General features: G+C 42.9%; 1 protein-coding gene across 3 annotated transcripts in view; it reads right to left on the bottom strand.

Moving 5' to 3' along the window:
* arhgap24 (Rho GTPase activating protein 24) overlaps positions 1–23,767 on the bottom strand; it is a 176,125-nt gene that overhangs the window by 40,567 nt on the left and 111,791 nt on the right. Inside the window, exon 1 of one of the 3 annotated variants that reach the window (XM_072662742.1) lies at positions 9,141–9,344. The exons of the other annotated variants lie outside the window; for them this stretch is intronic. Coding sequence (XP_072518843.1) covers positions 9,141–9,213 — 73 coding nt within the window. The 5' untranslated portion in view covers positions 9,214–9,344. Of the gene's footprint in view, positions 1–9,140; positions 9,345–23,767 lie in introns of those variants that run through there. 3 annotated transcript variants of the gene reach the window in all.

Below are 23,767 nucleotides of genomic sequence, written 5' to 3'. Positions count from 1 at the left end.
AGAGGGGTAGAGACAGAGGGGTAGAGACAGAGGGGTAGAGACAGAGGGGTAGATGCAGGGGGGTAGAAACAGGGGGGTAGAGACAGAGAGGGGTAGAGACAGAGTATAGACAGAGAAGTAAATGCAGAGGGGTAGAGACAGAGGGGTAGAGACAGAGGGGTATAGACAGAGGGGTAGAGACAGAGGGGCAGAGACAGAGGGGCAGAGACAGAGGGGTAGATACTGAGAGGTATAGACAGAGAGGGGTAGAGACAGAGTAGAGACAGAGAAGTAAATGCAGAGGGGTATAGACAGAGGGGTATAGACAGAGGGGTAGAGACAGAGGGGTATAGACAGAGGGGTAGAGACAGAGGGGTAGATACTGAGAGGTATAGACAGAGAGGGGTAGAGACAGAGTAGAGACAGAGAAGTAAATGCAGAGGGGTAGAGACAGAGGGGTATAGACAGAGGGGCAGAGACAGAGGGGTAGAGACAGAGGGGTAGAGACAGAGGGGTATAGACAGAGGGGTATAGACAGAGGGGCAGAGACAGAGGGGTAGAGACAGAGGGGTAGATGCAGAGGGGTAGATGCAGAGGGGTAGAGACAGAGGGGTAGAGACAGAGGGGTAGATGCAGAGGGGTAGATGCAGAGCAGTTGTTGAGGATTTCCTGAGGAAGAGGGGTGCGGACGGCTACGTGTGGACAACAGGACAAGCAGAGAATGCTGTATAGAAGAGTGGGCGATGAGTCAGTGTGTGTGTGTGTGTGTGCTGTGTGTGTGCTGTGTGTGTGTGTGTGTGTGTTGTGGGCATTTGCTACATTTCAGTTTCACCATGTTGGAATGACTGTTTAATCCCCCCTCATTTCAAAGCACTATATTCTCCACAGGTGTTCGTGATTACTCAGGTGAGTTCCTCTGCTCCATTAGTGCAGGTGTAAGATACCCAGGGCTGTCAACATCAGCACAAGAGGAGTGTATGTGTGTGTAGGAGTGTGTATGACTGTGTAGGAGTGTGTATGACTGTGTAGGAGTGTGTATGTGTGTGTGTAGGAGTGTGTGTGTATGAGTGTTAGCATTAGTGCCTTTTTGAGAACTCAGTCAGACTGACTCTCTCTCTCTCTCTCTCCCTCTCTCTCTCTCTCTCTCTCTCTCTCTCTCTCTCTCTCTCTCTCGTTTATTACTGTTCTCTCTCTTCTTTGATCTCTTTTCACAATCATTTCTCTATTTCATCCATCTCTCTGTCTGTCTGTCTAGTTTCTATCTGAAACAGAGGGGTAGAAACAGATGCACAAGGGTAGCTACACAGGGGTAGATATGGGGTAGAAATGGGGGGGGGTAACAGATGAGTAAATATAGATATCAGGTAGAAACAGAAGGGTGTAAACAGGGGAGTGTAAATAGAGGGGTAGATACACAGGGTTGATATGAGGTAGGAACAGGGGTAGATACAGAGGGGTATAAACAGAGGGGTATAAACAGAGGGGTAGATATGGGGTAGATACAGAGGGGTATAAACAGAGGGGTATAAACAGAGGGGTAGATATGGGGTAGATACAGAGGGGTATAAACAGAGGGGTATAAACAGAGGGGTATAAACAGAGGGGTAGATATGGGGTAGATACAGAGGGGTATAAACAGAGGGGTATAAACAGAGGGGTATAAACAGAGGGGTAGATATGGGGTAGATACAGAGGGGTATAAACAGAGGGGTAGATATGGGGTAGATACAGAGGGGTATAAACAGAGGGGCAGAAACAAAGGGGTATAAACAGAGGGGTAGATATGGGGTGTAAACAGAGGGGTAGAACAATTTTGTTCCTCTGTCCCCTGCATGGGTGGGGAGGCAGGATACAAGACTGTATTTGCCATCTCAGAGTTCAGAACACTGTGTGAAATAAACAGGAAAACGTGGAGGAAATAAGTCCACTGTGTTTCTGTGGTTTTGTCACGGTTTCTGTAGAGTGAGAGCGAGAGAGTGAGAGAGTGAGAGAGTGAGAGCTGTGGAGCGCTACATTCTCTGGAGTGATGGAGCTCAGTCCAGTACCATTGAGATGAATTAGATTGGCAGAACCAATCATCCAACATCAGCACCTGACCTCAACAATGCTCTTGTGTGGCTGAATGCTATCAAATCCTCCTCACAGCAATGTTCCAACATCTAGTGTAAAGCCTTCCCAGAAGAAGGGAGAGGCTGTTACTGCAGTAAAGGTAGACAGATTTCCTAATACCATTGATATCAGAAAGAAGAAACACTGAAACAGCAGGTGTCCACATACTTTTGACATATTATGACATATTGGGTCTCTAGTGCTGCACGCTATAAAGCACGTCATGATGATGTAGATGTATGACTGCAGTCAAAGCTTGCGCTACCGCAGCTTAAAGCAGACCCTGCTCATGAATCAAGCGTATTACGTCCGGCAGCAGATCCGATACCAGCCCCATCTCAATCGCGTTAGAACGTGTCTCTGATAAGGACTGCAGAAACCCACCGGAGTGATTTGCATGGAGAATCAGGAGAAGGTCCAGTGGTTGATCGATGTTCTGGACGCCAAGCCAGCAGCTCCTCGCATTAATGGAGCACAAGAGCATGATAGCACGCTCTTTTAACTGCATTAATATGCCAAGCAGTTCAGGAGAGCTTCCCCAGGCCTGCAGTGGACAGGAAGCGACCTCCGCCCGAAGCGCCAGGGAGACGGGGCGATGTGACGAATCACGGCCAGAGTATTAAGATAAACATGCATCACGTAATGAAACAGCCCGGAACGTGATGGATTTACTGCCTGCAGCTGTCCAACGAGGCTGCAGTCCAAAAACACAAGACTAGTGCGTTAGAACCACTTCCAGAATTAAAAAAACAGAAAGGCCTATACACTCACTGGCCACTTTATTAGAAACCCCTACTTTGTGCATACACTCACTGGCCACTTTATTAGAAACCCCTACTTTGTGCTTCCACTCACTGGCCACTTTATTAGAAACCCCTACTTTGTGCTTCCACTTACTGGCCACTTTATTAGAAACCCCTACCTTGTGCATACACTCACTGGCCACTTTATTAGAAACCCCTACCTTGTGCATACACTCACTGGCCACTTTATTAGAAACCCCTACCTTGTGCTTCCACTCACTGGCCACTTTATTAGAAACCCCTACTTTGTGCTTCCACTCACTGGCCACTTTATTAGAAACACCTACCTTGTGCTTCCACTCACTGGCCACTTTATTAGAAACCCCTACCTTGTGCTTCCACTCACTGGCCACTTTATTAGAAACCCCTACTTTGTGCTTCCACTCACTGGCCACTTTATTAGAAACCCCTACTTTGTGCTTCCACTCACTGGCCACTTTATTAGAAACCCCTACCTTGTGCTTCCACTCACTGGCCACTTTATTAGAAACCCCTACCTTGTGCATACACTCACTGGCCACTTTATTAGAAACCCCTACCTTGTGCTTCCACTCACTGGCCACTTTATTAGAAACCCCTACTTTGTACTTCCACTCACTGGCCACTTTATTAGAAACACCTACCTTGTGCTTCCACTCACTGGCCACTTTATTAGAAATCGTGTAGGTCTGATGTAAGGAATCCAGTTTGAATGAATCAGATCAGCGTTCCCGTCCGACTCGCTGTTCTTTGTGGAACGTTAGGAGTGTGAAGAACCTCCGCTTAGAGTAAGCAATTAGAGGGCTTTACTAGAACTGTATGTTAAAGTAAAGAACCCTTAAAGAACCTTTATTCTGTTACTGTTAAGTCTGACCCCCCGGGCGGGGAAGGTGAATGTGGTCGTTTGAAGAGCAGCAGGGGGCTGAGGGCAATAGGGGTAGTTCAGATGGTCACCTTCAGCTAATAGCTGCCCTGTTTGCCCCCCCACTGTTTCCTCCCCCGAACACACACACACTCACACACACACCTCTCTAAATCCCTGCAGCTTTCCCTGTGCTGCTCAGATAACGCCACCCACTGTCCTCATCACTAAATCCAATCAGCAGCAGGTCTGACGGCGCAGCTGCCTGAGTGGACACTGTAATAGATAAATGCATCTCTGTCAGTGGACAGATGTGCAAACGCAGGCCGCAGGACATGATGGAACATCTGAGACGTGGAGGAAAGAAAGAGAGAGAGAGAGAGAGAGAGAGAGAGAGAGGTATTAGGAGGACCAAGCATGATCATGATGGGTACACTGGTCAACCAGCTTGGTCAAGTTGGTCATGGTGGTAGATCAGCTTGATCCTACGGGCCAAACAGCGTAGTCATGATGGGCATGTTGGTCAACCCTCTTGGTCATGCTGTTCATCAAGCTTGATCAAGTTGGTCATACTGGTCAACCAGCATCGTAATGATGGATATGCTGGTCATCAAGCTTGGTCATGTTGGTTGAGTAGCTTGTTCTGGTCCAATGCTGGTCCAGCATTGTCATGATGGGTATGCTGGTCAACCACCTTGGTCATGCTGGTCAACCAGTGTTGTTATGATGGGTATGCTGGTCAATTGTCTTTGTCATGCTGGTCATACTGGCCAACCAGTATCATAATGAAAGGTATGCTGGTCAACCACCTTTGTCATGCTAGTCATCAAGCTTGGTCTTGTTGATTAAGTCGTTTGGTCTGGTCCTACTGGTCAACCAGCATTGTCATGATGGGTATGCTGGTCAACCACCTTGGTCATACTGGTCAAGCAGTGATGGGTATGCTGGTCAATTGTCTTGGTCATGCTGGTCATACTGGTCAACCAGCATCGTAATGAAAGGTATGCTGGTCAACCTGGTTGGTCATTCTGGTCATCAAGCTTGGTCATACTAGTCGAGTAGCTTGGTCAGGTTGGTCATGATGGTAGACCAGCATGATTGTGCTGGTCCTACTGGTCAATCAGCATTGTCATGATGGGCATGTTGGTCAACTGTCTTAGTCTTGCTGGCTGACCAGCTTGGTCAGCTTGGTCAGGTTGGTCATGATGGTCATACTGGTCAACCAGCATCAGAATGATAGGTATGCTGGTCAACCACATTAGTCATGCTGGTCATCAAGCTTGGTCAGGTTGGTCATGATGGCAGGCCAGCATGATCATGCTGGTCCTTCTGAACAGAGAGAGAGAGAGAGAGAGAGAGAGACAGAGAGACATATAGAGAGTATTGAAGAAAGAGAGAGAGAGAGAGAGAGAGAGAGGGAGGAGGACTCTGGCCACGCCTGTCATCAGTTAAACAGGATTACGTGGAGGCTCTGCTCTCCTCAGTAATCCCTCTCTGAATGAACTCAGTGTCTCTCTGCTGACCCGCACTCAGAAGGTCAGCCAAACCCGTGCTGGACGTCTCCGTGCCACTCTGTCACCTGCTGTCCACTCTTTCTACCCACTCACATGTCTCTGCGGCGACCAGAGACAAGTGCCATCACGGTGGATGCCGTCACCAAGGCGACAACTGTGACTCGACGGATTTGCTACGGTGCAGTCATAAGTGGACTTCTGCAGCCATTAGAGCACACACACACACACACACACACACACACACACTCCTGCATCTCTGTCAGCTGGACTCAGTGTTTGACTCATGACAACAGAGGTTCTATAAAAAGAACCCTTTAACCAGGCAAAGAGGTACTCCAGTACCTGGAGTGGCAGAACTGATTATCCAACACCTGAGGCTGAATACAATCAAATCCGCCTCACAACAATGTTCCAACCTCCAGTGTATAATGTTTGATGTATTAAATTAGCCAAATCATTAAGACTTCTGAGGTATTCTGATGTAATCTGATGTAAATTATGTACAATAAATTGACTAAAGTATTGGGACGCCTGCTCATTCACTGTTTCTTCTGAAATAAAGGGGATTATAAAGAGTTGATCCTGCTTTTATTGGAGTAACTGTCTCTACTGTCCAAAGAAGAAGACTTTCTACTAGATTTTGGAGGAGTATTGCTGTGAGGATTTGATTGCATTTAGCCACAAGAGCCGCTCTAGCCCCTCTAGCCCATGCCCGGCATTGGGCAGCATGGTGCCGATCTGCTGCAGAGAGTCCTATTGTATTGGCAGCACTTCTCTACAGGGACTAGACAAGCTGTGTGTGTTTATTAGACGGGGTGTCCTAAAATATTTGGACATATAGTGTATTAAAACAAATATCAGATCAGCCAGTACTCAAGTTAAAGTACTCAGATCTCACCCCTAGTGTGTGTGAGAGAGTGTGAGAGAGAAAGAGCGAGAGACATCAGGTGGTTCTTGAGCTGTGTGTCTGACTGCTCTTTAATGAGTGACCAGGGCTGCATTATAGCCTCATCCAGGTGGAACCAAACAAAGGGCCTCAGTGTGCTGGACCTACACAGAGACCCGTCCAGCCTGGAGCCTCTCTGAGCCTTCCCTACACCTACACTCCCTACACACCTCAGAGAAACACACACACACACACACACACACACACACACACACACACACACACACACACACACACACACACAGTTGACTGGGCGAGGATTGTTTTTCCTGCTTTTTGACTAAAAGCAAAGTCATTATTCCGGCATCCAGCAAACACAAGCAGATGCATAAAACATGAAAGTTGTGGCACAGTTAGTTTGGCAGCTCGACTGAGGCTCGGCTTATTCTGCTGCAAAAATGCACGTCCGGGTGCTGAGGAAGGAACAGACACCGGCCGGGGAAAACGGCCAATTATGCAGAGAGCCGCATTGTAGGCCTGGAATAGCCAAAACACACGGCCAGCTTCCTGCAGTCCCCACGCTGTTCCTGCATAGCTAGAGTCGGGCAAGTTAGAGGAGGCCGCACATGACCATACCGTACACACACAATCAATACTGACCGGTTCAATAGTGCAGGTGACCTCATGTGAAATTCTACTGTCAGCAGACTCACATGGATTCATTACAGAAACTAATGCGTGTGTGTGTATTTATCACTTTGTGGGGACCAGCTCTGATGAAAATATCAACAGTGAAAGGTTGTCAAAAAGATCCCCACAAAGCGATAAATACATATATGTGTGTGAATATATATAATGTGTGTATTTGCCTCTTTGTGGGAACCAATGTAACATCAATATTGAGAGCTTATGAAACAGCCAAAAACTGCTACAAAAAAATTGTAGATTATTGTATATTACATATACACAACTCATACCTACACAAATGGTATATTATATAGACAATGTGTTTGTATTTATCTTTAGGTGGGGACCAGAATCAACCAGTTCTGGTTCTGGTATATCAACACTGTGAGCTGATAGATCAGCTCACAAACTGCCAATATAATATATTATATATATTTTTATTAAATACTGGATACCACCAGTTTAATGACAACTGAAATACACACACTACTAATGTAATATATTGTGTATGATGTATATAATGTGTGTGTATTTATCTGTTTGTGGGGACCAGATCCAAATATCAGCTTATGTAAAACTGCAACTATATATATAATAACATTTTTTGGGCTTTTCAGAACTTCTAATATATAGTAATAAATGTAATATATTAGTAACTAATAATCTAACAAGGCAACATTAACTTTGCATGAAAAAATTGTAGCATATACACACACACACGTTTAGACATATCAAGATGCCTTCAAATAATCAATATATGAGCACTAGGCACATTAACTTCTATTCATTACAGTGGTCATCAATATGAGGACAGCAGGCACGGTCCCCACAAGTCAGCAAGTCCCCAGTTGTTAACTGGGCTGACGGGTCAAAGAAACATAGTAAAACAAACACACACACACACACACACACTCTAACCAGCAAAGCAACGTTTTCACGCACTCATATAAAAGACCATAGAAACACCACCACCAGTGTGTGTGTGTGTGTGTGTGTGTGTGTGTGTGTGTGTGTGTGTATGTGTGTCTCAGCTGATTTGCAGCAGACAGACAGACAGACAGACAGAGAGAGAGAGAGAGAGAGAGAGAGAGCGAGAGACAGAGAGAGAGAAAGAGAGACAGAGAGAGAGAGAGAGAGAGAGAGAGAGAGAGAGAGAGAGAGACAGAGAGAGAGAGACAGAGAGAGAGACAGGTCGAGAGAGCAACACAAGTATAAACAAGCTTAGTCTGAATGTAGAGGCTATTCACGCTTTGTCAGACGGAACCACTCATAAATACCTAGAACCTTGCGGTCAGTTCCCGCTGACAGCAGACCAAACAACAGCATGTAAACAACACTCATTCATCAGCATATCATCACTGCCACGCAAAACCCTTGTATCTCCAAAACAGCAGCTTTACAGGAGAAGGAGAAAACCTTCTTATCTTTCATTGGACGTCAATGTAAAAGATTTTATTCCAAGTCATTTTGGAGCGTTTCTATTGGTCCGTTCTTCTGGTAGCAGACGTAGAGCTCATAAACTGAGGAAATAACTGAGAATGTCCTGAAGAACCTTCAGTACCAGATACACTCTTACAAACAATGGTGCTGCAAATGCTTCCATGAGTGACGGCATAGAAGAACCACTTCTGGTTCCCTAAAGAACCTTTTTTTAGATATTATGAGAGATGTGAGCATGAAGAACCTCTGAATTGCTGAAGAACCTTTCATTCATTGGTTGAAGGCTCTTTAAGCCTTAGCCTTAAGGTTTCTTCTCACTTACAAACATGGTTCCTTCTGGAACCAAACATAGTTCTTCTCTGTAATTGCTTAAAGAACCGCTTGTAGCACCTTTATTTTTAACAGTGTATTATTACAGATGCACCAATATGGAGTGAGAACTCTGGGCTGATGCCAATATCTGCCATTTTTCATGCAAATATCTGCTAATAGCAATACATGAATATTTATAAAGTACTGAAAGTGACACTAAATCCACCTGAATCTGAATTACAGAGAATTCAACATTAATTAAATGAATTAAACATCACCTAAACATTCTTCTTTTATGGACTTTTTATCATTTTTGCATAATTTAAATATTGACCAAATGCCAAATCTGCCAATACTGATATGATTACGATATCATCGTCCAGCCCTAAACTTCACAGGCTCATTTGAGCAGCTACTGTGGGTGTATTCAATGATTTACACCCACTACACACATTAACCCAACACTAGCACTATGAAACTATATCAGTCCAGTGTGAACCCACCCAAACCCTCCCTCACTCAAAGCCCATCTCGCCCCAAAGCTCCTGAGATGTGCTGAAAAGTATTACCTGCAGACGCAGAGGGAAACCCTGATAGTCCAAACTGAGGTAACTGAAGTGCAGCCTGCTGCACCACAGCCATGCCTGGGGGGAGACTCCTGCCTCTGCTGTCCACAAACGAGGCCTCGTGAGTGAGCAACAGCTCTGAGAGCAGTGGGTTTAGAGGCCTGGAGCTTCAGCTCCCACTCACATGGCCCAGACTGAGCGAGTTTAGAGGACAGAGAGCGAGACAGGAGGAGAAAGAGAGTGAGAGGGAAGGCTACACCCACTCCTCTCAATAGGCCCACACAGGGAACAATAGGGTATCCCAGCAGTCCCTGAGCTTACTATAGAGAGGAGGCAGGGCTATAGAGGGGACGGCCCCCCTGCTGGCTGATAGGCAGATACCTGTAAAGACCACAAAAAAAAACCTCATTGTGAAACAGCTCAGAGAAAAATATTCTACACTACTGAGGAGTTACAGCTGACCAATAATATCACTGTACATACAGATTAAATACCTAATAATCCAGTTGGAAGCATAGTATACATGTAGCATAAAATATTCAAACTATTTTTAAACACATTTACTTGTTTAAAGTCATTTTTAGACAGTTTTACTACTTCAAAGTCATTTTGTTTAAAATATATTTGACAATTGTACATATTTAAAGTCCTTTTTTGACAGTTTTACTTGTTTAAAATAAGTTTTAGACATTTGTACTCATTTAAAGGCATTTTGATTTAAGTACTTTTGACAATGTTACTTATTTAAAGTCATTTTTAGACATTTTAGTCATAGTAATTTTTAGATAAATAAATAGACAATTTTACTCTTTTATAGTCATTTTTTAGACATTTCTACTTTTTAAAGTAAGTTTTAGACACTTTTACTCATTTAAAGGCATTTTGTTTTAAGTAACTTTAAGACAATTTTACTTAATTACAATTTGTACTTGTTTAAAGTCATTTGTTTAAAGTATGTTTGACAGTTTTACTAATTTATAGTAATTTGTAGACATTTTTTAGTAATTTATAGAATTTTAGACAATTTTACTCCTTTATAGTCATTTTAGACATTTTCACTTTTTAAAGTCATTTTGTTTAAGGTAAGTTATAGACATTCTTACTTATTTAAAGATATTCTTAGACATTTTTACTTTAAAGTGAGTCTTAGACAATCATACTTAATGTATAAAATATATTAATATATTAATATTATAAAATAATTTTGGTCTAGTGAAAGTTATTTTTTTAGTGCAGATTATTTTCATTCATTTGTTTAAAACAAAAAAAAATAAATAAGTGAATGATGATAAGACCATTCTCTACATATAAAAACAACCAAAACATCTAAAAATAAATGAGTAATCATATTTAATCCTCTCATAATATCTTCTTACAACCAAACAAATGCTACATGTTATTCATTTACACGAGATTTAAGATTTAGATGTTTTCGTCAGCACTAACATCTGCAGTACAAATGAGGTCTAAACATCTGTTTACTTCTATTCTAAATCTGTGTCACACCTAAAGGGGTCTAGTGTTTTCAGAATTCTGCATGATTAATTAGTTAGAGCGGGGGTCTGGTGTTCAGTGGTTTGGTGTGAAACGCTCGGTTCTAGATAACCTCCCCCAGTCAGAACTAATAGCTCCCCCAGTCAGAGCTGTGGTTCTACAGTGGAGGTGAAGGGAAGCAGACGTCTGAAGCTCTAATAATAAAAGCTCCTTACAGAAAGTTCTTCACCTAATGGTGATGAAGACGCTGCCTGATGCCTGAGACACTGTTCTACCAGAGTTCTGAGAAGAGTTCGGCTCTAGAACCTGCTTTTAGAATCAGATCATTAAAATGGTGGAGGGATACATGCTGCAGGGTGTAGTGCAGCTACAGAAAGTAGTCCCTAAAGAGAACTGCATTAGTTGAGATTCTCCACTATTTTACCATCATCATCATCATCATCATCATCATCATTCCATATAAAACTCAGAAGACTCGTGTAGCTGCACTGGTGGGTTTGGATAGGAAATAAATTATGGGTTGTATCTGTGTTGTAGTCATGGCGACCAACGCCTGATTCCATTTACCACCACTGTAAAGAAATAGTTTATAGTATAATATAATAAATAATAATATTATATAAATATTAAATATATTAAAGTTAGATCTTAAGGATGATTATATTTTGGTAACATGCAAACACAACTGTGAGCCAGAAGCAACAGTCCAGCCTGTAGTCTTACATTAACCAGGGAAAGCCCAGAGTAGGTGAAGCATGGAGAGAGAGAGAGAGAGAGAGAGGGACCAAGCAGAACATCTGGAGGAACGTGGATTGGAGTTATCAACTCTGATAAGATGAAACACACAGCTGTACTTTTGTACAGGTCTTTGTTGCTAAACAGTACCGTGCAAGCTTTATCGGGCCGGTCCAGCCTAAAACTAGCATTTATTAGCCTAAATCTCTTAGACAATATTCTGCAGCTCCGGATCCCTCAGCCTCACTTGAGGGAACCTTGAGGAATGCTGACAAATGATGTAATTACATGTGTAATTAAATACCTTAATTTACTGATGTTTCACTTTCACTACAATACCCAGCATGCATTATGCAAATACACCGAAGAAATCAACAACATAAGAAGACCCGTGAAAACCTAAGACCCCCAGTAAGCAGCCAAAGACCACCGTGCAGGAGAACCTACCTCAGAGCTGGAGGAAGAAACCTAGGGGCAGAGGTGGCTCAGCGGTTAGAGCACCGGGATATCAATGACAGGTACCCGGGCTCGGCAAGCTGACACTGTTGGGCCCTTGAGCAAGGCCCTACACCCTCTTTGTCCACCGCATTCCTCATTCCAATACCATAATAACTCCATAATGACCATACTGACCCATCATCCAGTCGAATGGACGGACCTGCATTAAAATAATAGCGCAGTAAAAATACACTATTTGGACAAAAGTATTGGGACGCCTGCTCATTCATTGCTTATTCTGAAATCAAAAGGTATTACAAAGAGCTGATCCTGCTTTTGTTGGAGGAACTGTCTCTACTGTCCATAGAAGAAGACTTTCTAGTGGATTTTGGAGGAGGAGCATTGCTGTGAGGATTTGATTGCATTCAGCGACAAGATCGTTAATAACGTTAAAATTCCAAGAAAGTACTGGATGGAGCTCCACCACCATCATTCCAGAGAACACAGTTCTTCCACTGCTCCACAGCTCCTCAATGCTGGGGGGCTTTACACCCCTCTAGCCCACGCCTGGCATTAGTGCCTACATAAAGGTTCTACAAAGGGTTCTTTGAGTGATGCCATAGAAGAAAGAACCACTTTTGATTCTATAAAGAGCCATTTTTATAAAAGAGCTGTTTGAAGTTGAGTGTAAAGGACACATATATCACCTTCACACATATACCCCTTTATCTAAACGGTTCTTTACGGAACTGAAAGTGATGCTTTCATCTATGGCATCACACAAAGAACCCTTTGTATATGTGTGTGTGTGTGTGTGCATTTGCACATCTGTGTCAGCAACTGGTGCAACGTAAAATAGCTGAATGCACTCATTAGAAGGGGTGTCCACAAACATTTGGACATATAGTCCAATCCTCTGATGGTGTTCATGCTCAGATCTTGCAGGCTCTGCACTATCACAAACAAGGTCGTGCCCTCCAGCGGCACCCCCCACCCCCCACCCCCGGCCCTGCTGAAGTGTTTGAGCAATCCCACTCAGTCAGCAGGCGAGTGGAGATGGCGACACAGCCTGCGTTGTGATAACCCCTCGTTTGCCGGCGCATCTGTGAAGATCCCTTTATTCCGGCTGTTTGCTTAAGAGATAAGCTAATCTGAAGACAAGCACTGGAGTCTTACAGTGAAGCTCCGAGCTCCCAGAACAAAGAGGAGTATCTGAGCTGGATTCTGAGCCGAGATGACCAGCATTCCTATTGTTTCACATCTACAGATCTACAGCGACATCTACGTCCACGGAATATCACCTTACACCACCCACACAGAGGTGGAGGAGGCTTAAAGCACTGGTTCACCACTCCCCCTTTGCTCTCAGCTCTACCAGCAGCAGCAGCAAGTCTGGAGCTCTGCTGCAGTTACTGAGTCAGTTGGAGGCTTTTCTGCACTCTGCTCTGAGCTCAGCACTCGGCCCTGACCCCGCTCTGTAACTTTACGTGGTCTGACAGACACTCGGTGGCTGAGCTGCTCTCTGTGAGCTGTTCCTCCTAAACTCTTCCACTGTTCAATAATAACACCACTCACAGCTGATGGAGGAAGATCTAGGAGGGAGGAAATTTCACCAGCTGAGTTCAGTGAGCTCTTCAGAACCTCCCAAATACGCCTTACAACCTCAGACTTGGCTAGTTGCCTTTAATCAAAGGGAAATTAGTACATTTGTTGCCGTTCCCATCATGCATTACTCCACACCGCTCTATTAGACTGCTAGAATAGGCCCGTAAAGCTCAGTGAAGCCCGATACCCAGTGATACCGAGTGCAACACTCGGGGCAGGACAGGTCAGATCAGGTCAAGGGTGAAAGGCTGCATTAGTTGGTTTAGCGCCGCTGGCTCGGCTGATTCACAGAAACTGGAGACACTGAGCTGGTTACAGCTGTGCTGCACCGCTTCCAGCAGCGAACAGAGGAATATGACACCGCTTAACACACCCCAGTGTGCTCCCGGGGCTACAGGGTGCACGGTTACTCCGGCCTTCAGATTAATGACTGTAACTCAGCGAACACAGGCCTGCAATACTAGAGCTGCTCAACACGGTCCACTGCAGGAGGAACAGCTGTCCACTAGTAGGTGTCCCAAACGCGGCTGAATGCTGAACACTGGATATTGGTATAAATATGATTATATATTTACATATAGTACACCAAACCAACTTTCACGTGTGATTAGAGTGCATTTCATGGATTTCAGCCTGAATTGTACTGGCAAATCTGCATAATAATAATTCATAATAATAATAATAATAATAATAATGAATTTATAACTTTTATATGCAGTTTAAGTGATTTCACATGTAAACATGGATCACATAATATGGCAATATGCATAATAATAATACAAATAATTATATATCTATATATATTATACACACACACACACATATTTATTTATTATAAATTTATTAGTTTATAACTACAAAAAAGGAATTCCTAAAGGTTCCACATGTAAACATGGAAATTCATTGGCATATTGCATAATAATAATAATAATAATAATAATAATAATAATAATAATTTGTTTATAACTTTTATGTGCAGTTTATGCACGTGAAAGTGACACATTTCCAAGTGATTCCACATGAAAATGCAGATGTACATAATAATACAAATAATTATATATTTTATATATATATATAATGGTAACAGTAGTAATAATAATTACTTTATAACTCTTCATAAAGGTTCCTTAAGTGATTCCACATGTAAACATGGAAATTCATTGGCTGATTTGCATAATAATAATATTAATAATAATTTGTTAATAACTGTAAATGTTGGGGTTGTTCCCTAGGCTGTTGTCATGTGATTTCCACGCTATTGCAGATTGGGTTTCTATGGTGTTCAATTCAACTCAGCTTCATTATTATACTAATTATATTAATTATAGTAGTAGTAGTAGTATCATAATTAGTAATTATTGCTCATTATGAAACACTGTTGTATACAAGTGGTTGGTATCCCAGGTAGCTGTGATGAAGTTGCTAAGTGGTTGCTAGGTAGGTGGTTGCCATGGTGTTGCCAAGTGGTTCTTATGATTTCCCCAGCATCCATTCAGCGGTTCTTATTAAGCTCTGGTGAAGCGGGCGTGTCGGCTGTTTGTGGGGCTGCCAGGTATGATGTTAGCCTAAGAGCTAAGCTAAGAGCCTCACAAGCACCCAAAGCATCCAAACATCCAATTCACAAGAAGTTCATAACCGAGCCATTTCTCTGAGGGAGGACGTTCTGGTGTCTGTGTCCCCTCCACAAAGTGGTGAGAGCATATGTACGGACGTTTAGGTGGATACTTTAGATTTAGCACCTCCAACCACAGACGCAGGTGCTCTTTTTTTTCGGAAGGCGGTGGATATATGGTTATATGGTGCTCCACAACACTCAGGCCTTTCAGTGTTGTGTTTATTATCAGTGTGACTGTGGTCTTTATCAATGGATCCACTGTTGCACCGGAGGTTCTAACACAACGTAAACAACGATGCCCCACCCTCCATTGTTCAATGGCAAATAAGGTCATCACGTTTATCTGCTCTAAAGAGTCCTATTCTATTGGCAATACTTCTCCACCAGGACTAGACAAGCTGTGCATGTGTGTGTGTGTGCATTTGCACAGCCTAAAGTCGCTAAATGCTCATTGTTTAGCTCATTAGAAGCGGGTGTCCGCAAACTTTTGACAATATATAGTATATATTACCTTTAATACACACAGTCTAACACCGTGCTCAAGCAATAATGTCTGCAGCGCGTGATCAACCAACGCCAGTGTGTCAGGTTTATTAGAGGTCACCTTGACCACGAGCCAACTCTCCATGTGTCTCTCCACATTTATCTGCTCTAAAGAGTCCTATTCTATTGGCAATACTTCTCCACCAGGACTAGACAAGCTGTCCATGTGTGTGTGTGCATTTGCACATCTGTATCAGCAGTGTGCACAGCCTAAAGTAGCTAAATGCACTCATTAGAAGCGGGTGTCTGCAAACTTTTGACAATATATTGTATATATTACCTTTATTACACACAGTCTAACCCCATGCCCGAGCAGCGATGTCTGCAGCGCGTGATTAACCAACGCCAGTGTGTCAGGTTTATTAGAGGTCACCTTGACCACGAGCCAACTCTCCATGTGTCTGTTCCTTACCGTCTAAAATAGCTCGCCCCTCAGTGAGGCTGGCCTGAGCTCAGGCAGTGTAGCATTACGTCAGCGGAGACCCATTTGGCCACTTTCAGAGTTGGGCCAACAGCGGCCCTTCATCAAACCCATAAAGAGCCGGGCTGAAGTAGGTGAGGGATCAATTAATTACTACAAGGACCCATTCATACTCCAAGTGCCACTCCAATGCTGAGAGCTGGCAGAAATGGCAGTCCCAACACACTTCAGCAGCCCAGCGTCGAAAGAAAAAATAAATTAAATAAATTACCCAGCTTTCCCAGCGCTGGTAATATTTAATAGGGGGAAACTAATTAGCATTCAGAGCGCTGTGGCTATGAGCGGCTATGAACATGAAATGCTTTCAGTGATAAAAAAAAAAAACATTAAAAACACCCAAACTAATTGTGATTAGCTTTAAGTGCTAATAAAAACATAAGCAGAAGCCATTCGGTTTGCCCTTAATAAATAAAAATATTGTAATAAATAAATTGAGCTACAGCTCCAACCTCCAGCCGAAATGAACTGAGAGTGGCTCAAAGCAGCGATTAGCCTGCTCACAGCTCTCGTAGCGGTCGTACCGTGGCCTGTGATAAACTGTGATGGCCTCAGCCTCGTCTAAACGGCTTTTTAAAGGCTGTAAAGCTGCAAGGTGTTGTAGGAACATGCAGCTGTGCATGCTAACCCTGCAAACATTAGCGCAGGGCGGCCTGTTGGTCTTGCTGCAGGGCTACAGTGGACTGTATCTACAGGAATTACTGTGCATGCTACTCTAAGTGTCCAAATATATGTGGACACCCCTTCTAATGAATGCATTTAGCTTCTTTAAGGTGCACTTATTGCTGAAACTGACGTGCAAATGCACACACACACACACACACACACACACACACACACACACACAGCTTGTCTAGTCCCTGTAGGGACAGTACAAGCAGGCCGACCCCCCTGAAGTGGTTCTCAGCCAGTCAGGCTGCGAGGTAGGGCTGACTGATACTGGCCAAAACTCTTGTGATATATTTTGACATATAATTCTATAATTTAAATTATTATTATTATATATAACATGATCTACATTAGAATTATCTACACTATGTGTCCAAATGTTTGTGGACATCTCTTCTAATAAATGCATAGCATCAGCTACATTATGTTGCATTAATATATAGAATCTGTTGACACAGATGTGCAAATGCACATCACAAAAGTCTAGTCCCTGTAGAGAAGTAGAAGTACTGCCAATAGAATAGGACTCTGTGGAGCAGATCAACATCAATGATAATGCCAGGCATGGGCTAGAGGGGTATAAAGCCCCCCAGCATTGAGGAGCTGTGGAGCAGTGGAAGAACTGTGTTCTCTGGAATGATGGTGGTGGAGCCCCATCCAGTACTTTTGGGGATGGTGAGGTGGGGTGGTGATGAATTAAAAAACATCCTGACCTCACTAAGGCTCATGTTGCACATTTGGCACCATAAAAAAGTAACCCTGGGACAGGTTCTGTGCATAAATGTATGTATTTATTTATTTTAAAAAATGTATGTATGAATTTATTTAAGCAAATGTTTTAATTTTACTGATATTTCTGAAAAATTACATTTTCCTTTGTCCGGCTTTTCACAGAATGACCGCTGCTATATATAAAACAGGGTTAATTGACCATGTTTTACCACAGTAAGAGGAGTTTTAAATATTATTATAGTAGTAGTTGGTTTGTTAAAATTTAAATGTTGTTTTTAATATTAATTTAAGTTAAATTAAGTTGAAATTAAGTTTAACATGGATTTAACATCTATTCAATATCTGATTGCTATCTGGGTAACGTCCATGTCCATGTCCCTGCCCCTGCCCTGACCCCTGCTTATATAATGCTGATTAAATCCTTATAAAAACACATTACGTGGATCTCGGAAGCTCAGACACCTTTCAAGGATTCAAGCCTTTCTGCCACTTATTAATTCTCCTGTTTCAATTTTCAGCTGACTGCCTCAGTCATTAAATCTCATTTGGGCCACATCTTGCAAACCGCGCTGAAGTTCTGGCTGATATCACGCTATGATGAGACATCAGCCGGGCCCGTCATCACCCGAGCGCGAATTCCAACACAGGTAATTGAACGATCCATAAAGCAAACAATGAATCCTCTTTATTTGGGCTGCCTCAGCGTGACACACCACAACAGGAGATGATGTGCACCCTCACACCAGTGCTGCTCGAGCTGAGGCAATTTCCAGCAGGAGTTCTGAGACAATCAGGAGACCTCATCAGCCACGGACTCTGCCGAGCGTGACGCCTCAGCTTTGGAGAGAGAGAGCGAGCGAGAGCGGATATTATTGAGGGTCTTTAGCAGCTGGGTGGGAGAGCAGACCGCAGTTCTGTGCAGACTGAAGACGAGACATCACATAATAAAGTTCTGCAGGAACGGTGGCTAAGTAAAGTAGCTGAATGCACAGCTACTTTTTGAGGTGTCCACAAACTTTTGGACAAGTGTATTTCTGAAGTTGCACTCTGGAGCCTCTGGTTGTTGTATATGTAGGATAGTTAGTTCCCACAGTCGCTCAGTAGCCTGTGCTGGAGGCGGCTTCACATGCACCACTGCCAAAGCTTCTCTGGACCAGGATGTAATATTTCCCCTAGGGCTGCACCGATCCGCCCTTTTCTATTCCGATACATGAACTTTGCATATCGGCCGATACCCGATACCGATCCGATACCATTGTTGAATTAATAAACCATACACCTGACCATCTGGCCTAGACTTAAGGCATCAGGATTGATGTAATCATACTTTATTAACTTTATAAAATAAACTATAACAAATGAACACAGATATTAATGAACCTGATTTCTGTTTATTGGTCACTAACATGAATAACTAAACTGTGCTGGACCTCGGCTCAGTGCTGTCTGGGCTCAGGGCTTTTATTCTGAAATTGGAAGTCTGTGAGACTAAAGAGGAGCGAGCAGCCCCTCCCTTCTCGGCTCTCCTTATATGGAAGAAAAGCTGGATTACTCGCTGATGGCTGATGACCAGTCAAAGGAACCAATGCTGGTTAGATAGGGGGAGTCTTGCTGTTTGCTATGATGTGTGTATGATGTCTGTAGGTCTCTGATCCTGGGTTACAAAGCCTAGATTACCAGCAGTGTGAGAATCGGGTTCCATGAATCGGCCCTTTGGATCAGACTAATTATGCAATACCTGATCCAGCTAATTTTGTTAGTATCAGGACCGATATCTGGTCCTATTATCAGATCAGAGCAGCAAATGTCATTACTGCACATCAAGGACGATGAACCAGGGCTGTTCGGAAATGTGGCGAGGCTGGGATTAAGGGAAACCTGTAATGGGCCTGAGAGAGGAAACAGCATTTCCCTGGCATTTCCTTAAACCACCGACCACCAGCCCATGGTTTTCTACTGACAGGCCATAGAGAACACTGGTTGCAGTGCAAAAGATTACATATTTATCAACTTATATCTAGTACATATATTAATATTTATCATTATTAGATTATTTAATGTATTTGTAGACATTTATATAACAAATAATGGAGACAGGGCTGCTTGTTTTGAGCCGAAAGCAAGCCAAATGATTTACTGCCTTAATAAAAAAGACAATTCTCTAAATAAAAGTATGCAATGCAAATATAAACATCTATAAATAAGTTGAATAACCTTTTAATATTCATACAACAATCTATCAATCTAATCTATCAATATTTATAAATATATCATGCATATTTCTGAATATTTGATATACTCTATTTCATATTTAATATACTGTATTCCATATTTTGCATATTTGATATACTGTATTTTGAGATTTAGATTACTTTACTTTCATTTGTTAATTTGTTCTCAGTGTTTCAGTGTAAAAATCATATTACCAACATTTCTAGTCTCATTCTAGCAGCTTGTTTTGATGTTTTGTAAACATCCATTAAATATTAGAGACAATGTATGTTTCCATAGCAACACTTATATTATATTATTTTACTTATTATATATATGGTTACTTATTATATACGTTTTCAATTATTTTACCTAATTTGGGCTTCCTAGTAGATTTTGGAGAAGCATTGCCATGAGAATTTGATTGCATTCAGCCACAAGAGCATCAGGATGTTGGATGATGATCACCACCACACCTCATTCCCAACTCATCCCAAAAGTACTGGATGGAGCTCCCCCACCATCATTCCAGAGAGCACAGTTCTTCCACTGCTCCACAGCTCAATGCTGGGGGGCTTTATACCCCTCTAGCCCACGCCTGGCATTAGGGAGCATGGTGCCAGGGGCTTTTGGGCCCTATTAAGATTAAGATATTACACTGGGCCCCACAACTCCCAACCAATAGGGTCATGTTTATTATCTGCTTCAGAGAGTCCTATTCTATTGGCAGTACTTCTTCTCTACAAGCTGTGTGTGTGCATTTGCACATCTATGTCAGCAATTAAAGTAGCTGAATGCATTTGTTAGAAGGGGTGTCCATAAATATTTAGACATATATATATATAGTTGTTGTCATGCAAAATCCTTGCATCTCCATTTTTGCTGTTTTTCACTTTTCTCCATAATCTGAATGTGACAGTTGCTCTTTCTACTGTAGGAGAATATCAACGTCCTTCAGGAAAAGACTCAACAGGGAACCACAACAAAAGACGAGGCCACACAAGAACGTCCTGCATATGAAGTGTCCTTCCTCTAAAAATCTTTTAAAAAGGCACTTGGGCGAGAGAGAGAGAGAGAGAGAGAGAGAGAGAGAGAGAGAGAAGAGAGAGAGAGAGAGAGAGAGAGAGAGAGAGAGAGAGAGAGAGAGAGAAAGAGAGGAACACATGTACCAACATTTCAAGCCACTGCATTTGAACCCCTCTGCTTTCAGGCCCATCTGCTGCTGTGAGAGCTCCCATAAATTCAGGAGACAGGTTCCCAGGCCGTGCTTCCGAATGCCGCCCCGGATCAGCCGGAAAAACAACCAGCTCAGAACGACTAGGCAGGAAGAACCTGCACTTTCCACATGTTTATCATTTAGCAACCTCGGTGAGCTTAAAGAGAGAAATGCACACTTTAGGGGAGGCACTGGAACAGCCCTCAAATGCAAAAAGTTAAAGCAGCAATATGCAATAATTGGTCGTTTTGCTCCTGGGCTCCCCCTGCAGTTGCAAAGTGTCATTCACTTTTACTCCACTACAGTAAATACAGTAAATCCCTTCTGGACAGCTAGCTGTACACATGCATTTCTGGACAAGCTGAGAGCTCCAGAAGCTTGATCTGAAGGTGGAGCAGCATGTGGGCTGAGGTGGTAGAGTAATACTACAGGATTTTACACTAATATGACTGTATGGGTTCTGCAGAGTTACACAGCAGTTCTGGAGAGAGGTTCTCCTCCTGCAGCTCCACCACCAAAGCTCCATAGCATAGTGAATGAGCATAGTACCCCCCCCCCCCCCCCCACACACACACATCTGATCCGAGTAGCTTATCAAGTGGGCCCGAGAGGGTGCTCTGCTACACAGCGGTAAAAACAAAGGATCTGAACTGAATCCGTCTTCGAAATATTTTCCCGGGATCTGGCCCGATCCCTGTCCACTAGATCAGATACACTATATGGACAAAAGTATTGGGACACCTGTTCGTTCATTGCTTCTTCGGAAATCGAGAGTATTAAATTAGTTGATCCTGCTTTTGTTGGGGTGACTGTCTTATGTAGAGAGGGTGGATGTATGACTCTGATCCAGCCCTGTGATTACACACACCCACACACACACACACACACTCATACAGCATTATTATAACCGTCTCTTTACTGTGTCCGGTTTATTGCGCTCAGACAGCAGAGATAAGGCCGTCAGTGACGCGAACCCTGCCCGCTCCGCCTGTCCTGCCAGCCCTCATCTGGATTGTTTTCTCTGGCAAAGCTGCTGCCCCCCTGCCCCAGCCCGCTCAGAGCATGTGGAGGATTGTGGGATTGAAAGGGTTGCTGGGAAAGTGCTGACTGGGAAAAATGGGCTTTAGCAAACAAGCACTAATGGCATTACCTCACCCTGAACAGATAGACCCCGACAAACGTAAACACACACACCCACTTTGTACTACACTGATAAAGATATTCCCAAATAGCCTCCAAACCAACACACACACTTTAGTCTTACAGAAAAAATTACTGACAGAAAAAATGACTAGACACATTGCATGTTATTTCACACCCGTTTCCACATCTATAACACATCTGTTAAAGCAGCAGTATGCAAAAAAGTTAAAGCAGCAATATGCAATAATTGGTAGTTTTGCTCCTGGGCTCCCCCTGCAGTTGCAAAGTGTCATTCACTTTTACTCCACTACAGTAAATACAGATCACACTGTGATTGTCCATTCTGGACAGCTGTACACATGCATTTCTGGACAAGCTGAGAGCTTCAGAAGCTTGATCTGAAGGTGTAGCAGCATGTGGGCTGAGGCGGTGGAGTAATACTACAGGATTTTACACCAATATGAATCTATGGGATATACAGCGGTTCTGGAGAGAGGTTCTCCTCCTGCAGCTCCACCACCAAAGCTCCATAGTGTAGTGAATAAGTATAGTATTGAGGACCTTTCAGAGGTTCCTCAAATTGAAACTGTGGAGGAACATTGTAGGGTGCTTTGAGGACCCTTTAAGGGACGTTTTTCTTCTTAAACCTTTTTTTTTTGAAGGTTCCTCAAAGCACATTCAGAGGTTCCTCCACAGTTACAAATGAAGACACTGTTCTCCCTATTACAGTCAGTAGAGCATCAACATGATTCTGAAGCTGCTGATTTGAGGTGGAACGGATACAGAATGCTGGGTTAAGTCATCTCAAATCTTACCTTTAGTACCTAATATTTCTGAGATTGTTATTAGAATATTAAAGGATGGTTGTAACTAATTTCTGGAAACATCTACAAAAGGTTTTCTACCATATACGCAAGCAAGGAACCATGAAGGCATCCAAATGCTTACTAAAGAACCCTTGAAGAACCATTTTTAAGAGTGCACAACCCTGTATGTTCTACCATGTTCTGGATCAAATACCATCCTGTATCTTTATCACTGGATCAATAGATGTCATCTTGCTCTTAACCCTTTCATGCCTAAACCATCAAATAATTAGCAAGAAATGTGTTTATTTGACCCCCTGACCAATTACAATTACAAAAAAACAATGACATAATACTTTACATATAGGACTTTTACTTTGTATCATCAGTAATTTGTTGATCACAGCATTTTTTTAACTAGCAAATAAATTTCTAAGTATGTAAGAAATCTGTATGTATTTTTCTGGTGCATGCGGTGCAGGGATAATTCACCAGGGGCAGAAAACGTATGAATTTAGTTTCTTATTTATGTAGTATGATATTATTTCTTTATTTATTAATAATATTTAGCATAATTAATGATTTAGTTATCATATGTCTCCATATACCATATTTATAGTATATGTAGATCATATAGTAATACGATACACTTGGCTTTAAAGGGTTAGCTTTAGCGTCTAGGTTCCTCTCAGCTGATTTCACTTGCCAGGGCCTCTTGGCCTTTGGTCATGACTCAGGATGACAGTATGAGGTGTGATACTGCACATCGGAAACTGACAAGAGCAACAGACAGGGAATATCCCCCTCTTCAACCCTTCCGAAAACACCTCCCCTACTTCCTCTCCCCCCGTTCTCCCTCCTCTATACTGATCTCTTCCTGCCCAGTAACAGCCAGAGCACAGCCAGGCTCGGAACCACTCCGCTGCTCTCCCGAGAACCAGAAAC

This window comes from Salminus brasiliensis, chromosome 18 (assembly GCF_030463535.1).
Source record: "Salminus brasiliensis chromosome 18, fSalBra1.hap2, whole genome shotgun sequence".
Taxonomy (NCBI): domain Eukaryota; kingdom Metazoa; phylum Chordata; class Actinopteri; order Characiformes; family Bryconidae; genus Salminus; species Salminus brasiliensis.
The sequence above is the reverse complement of the archived record's forward strand: the minus strand, read 5'-3'. Positions and strand labels throughout refer to the sequence as shown.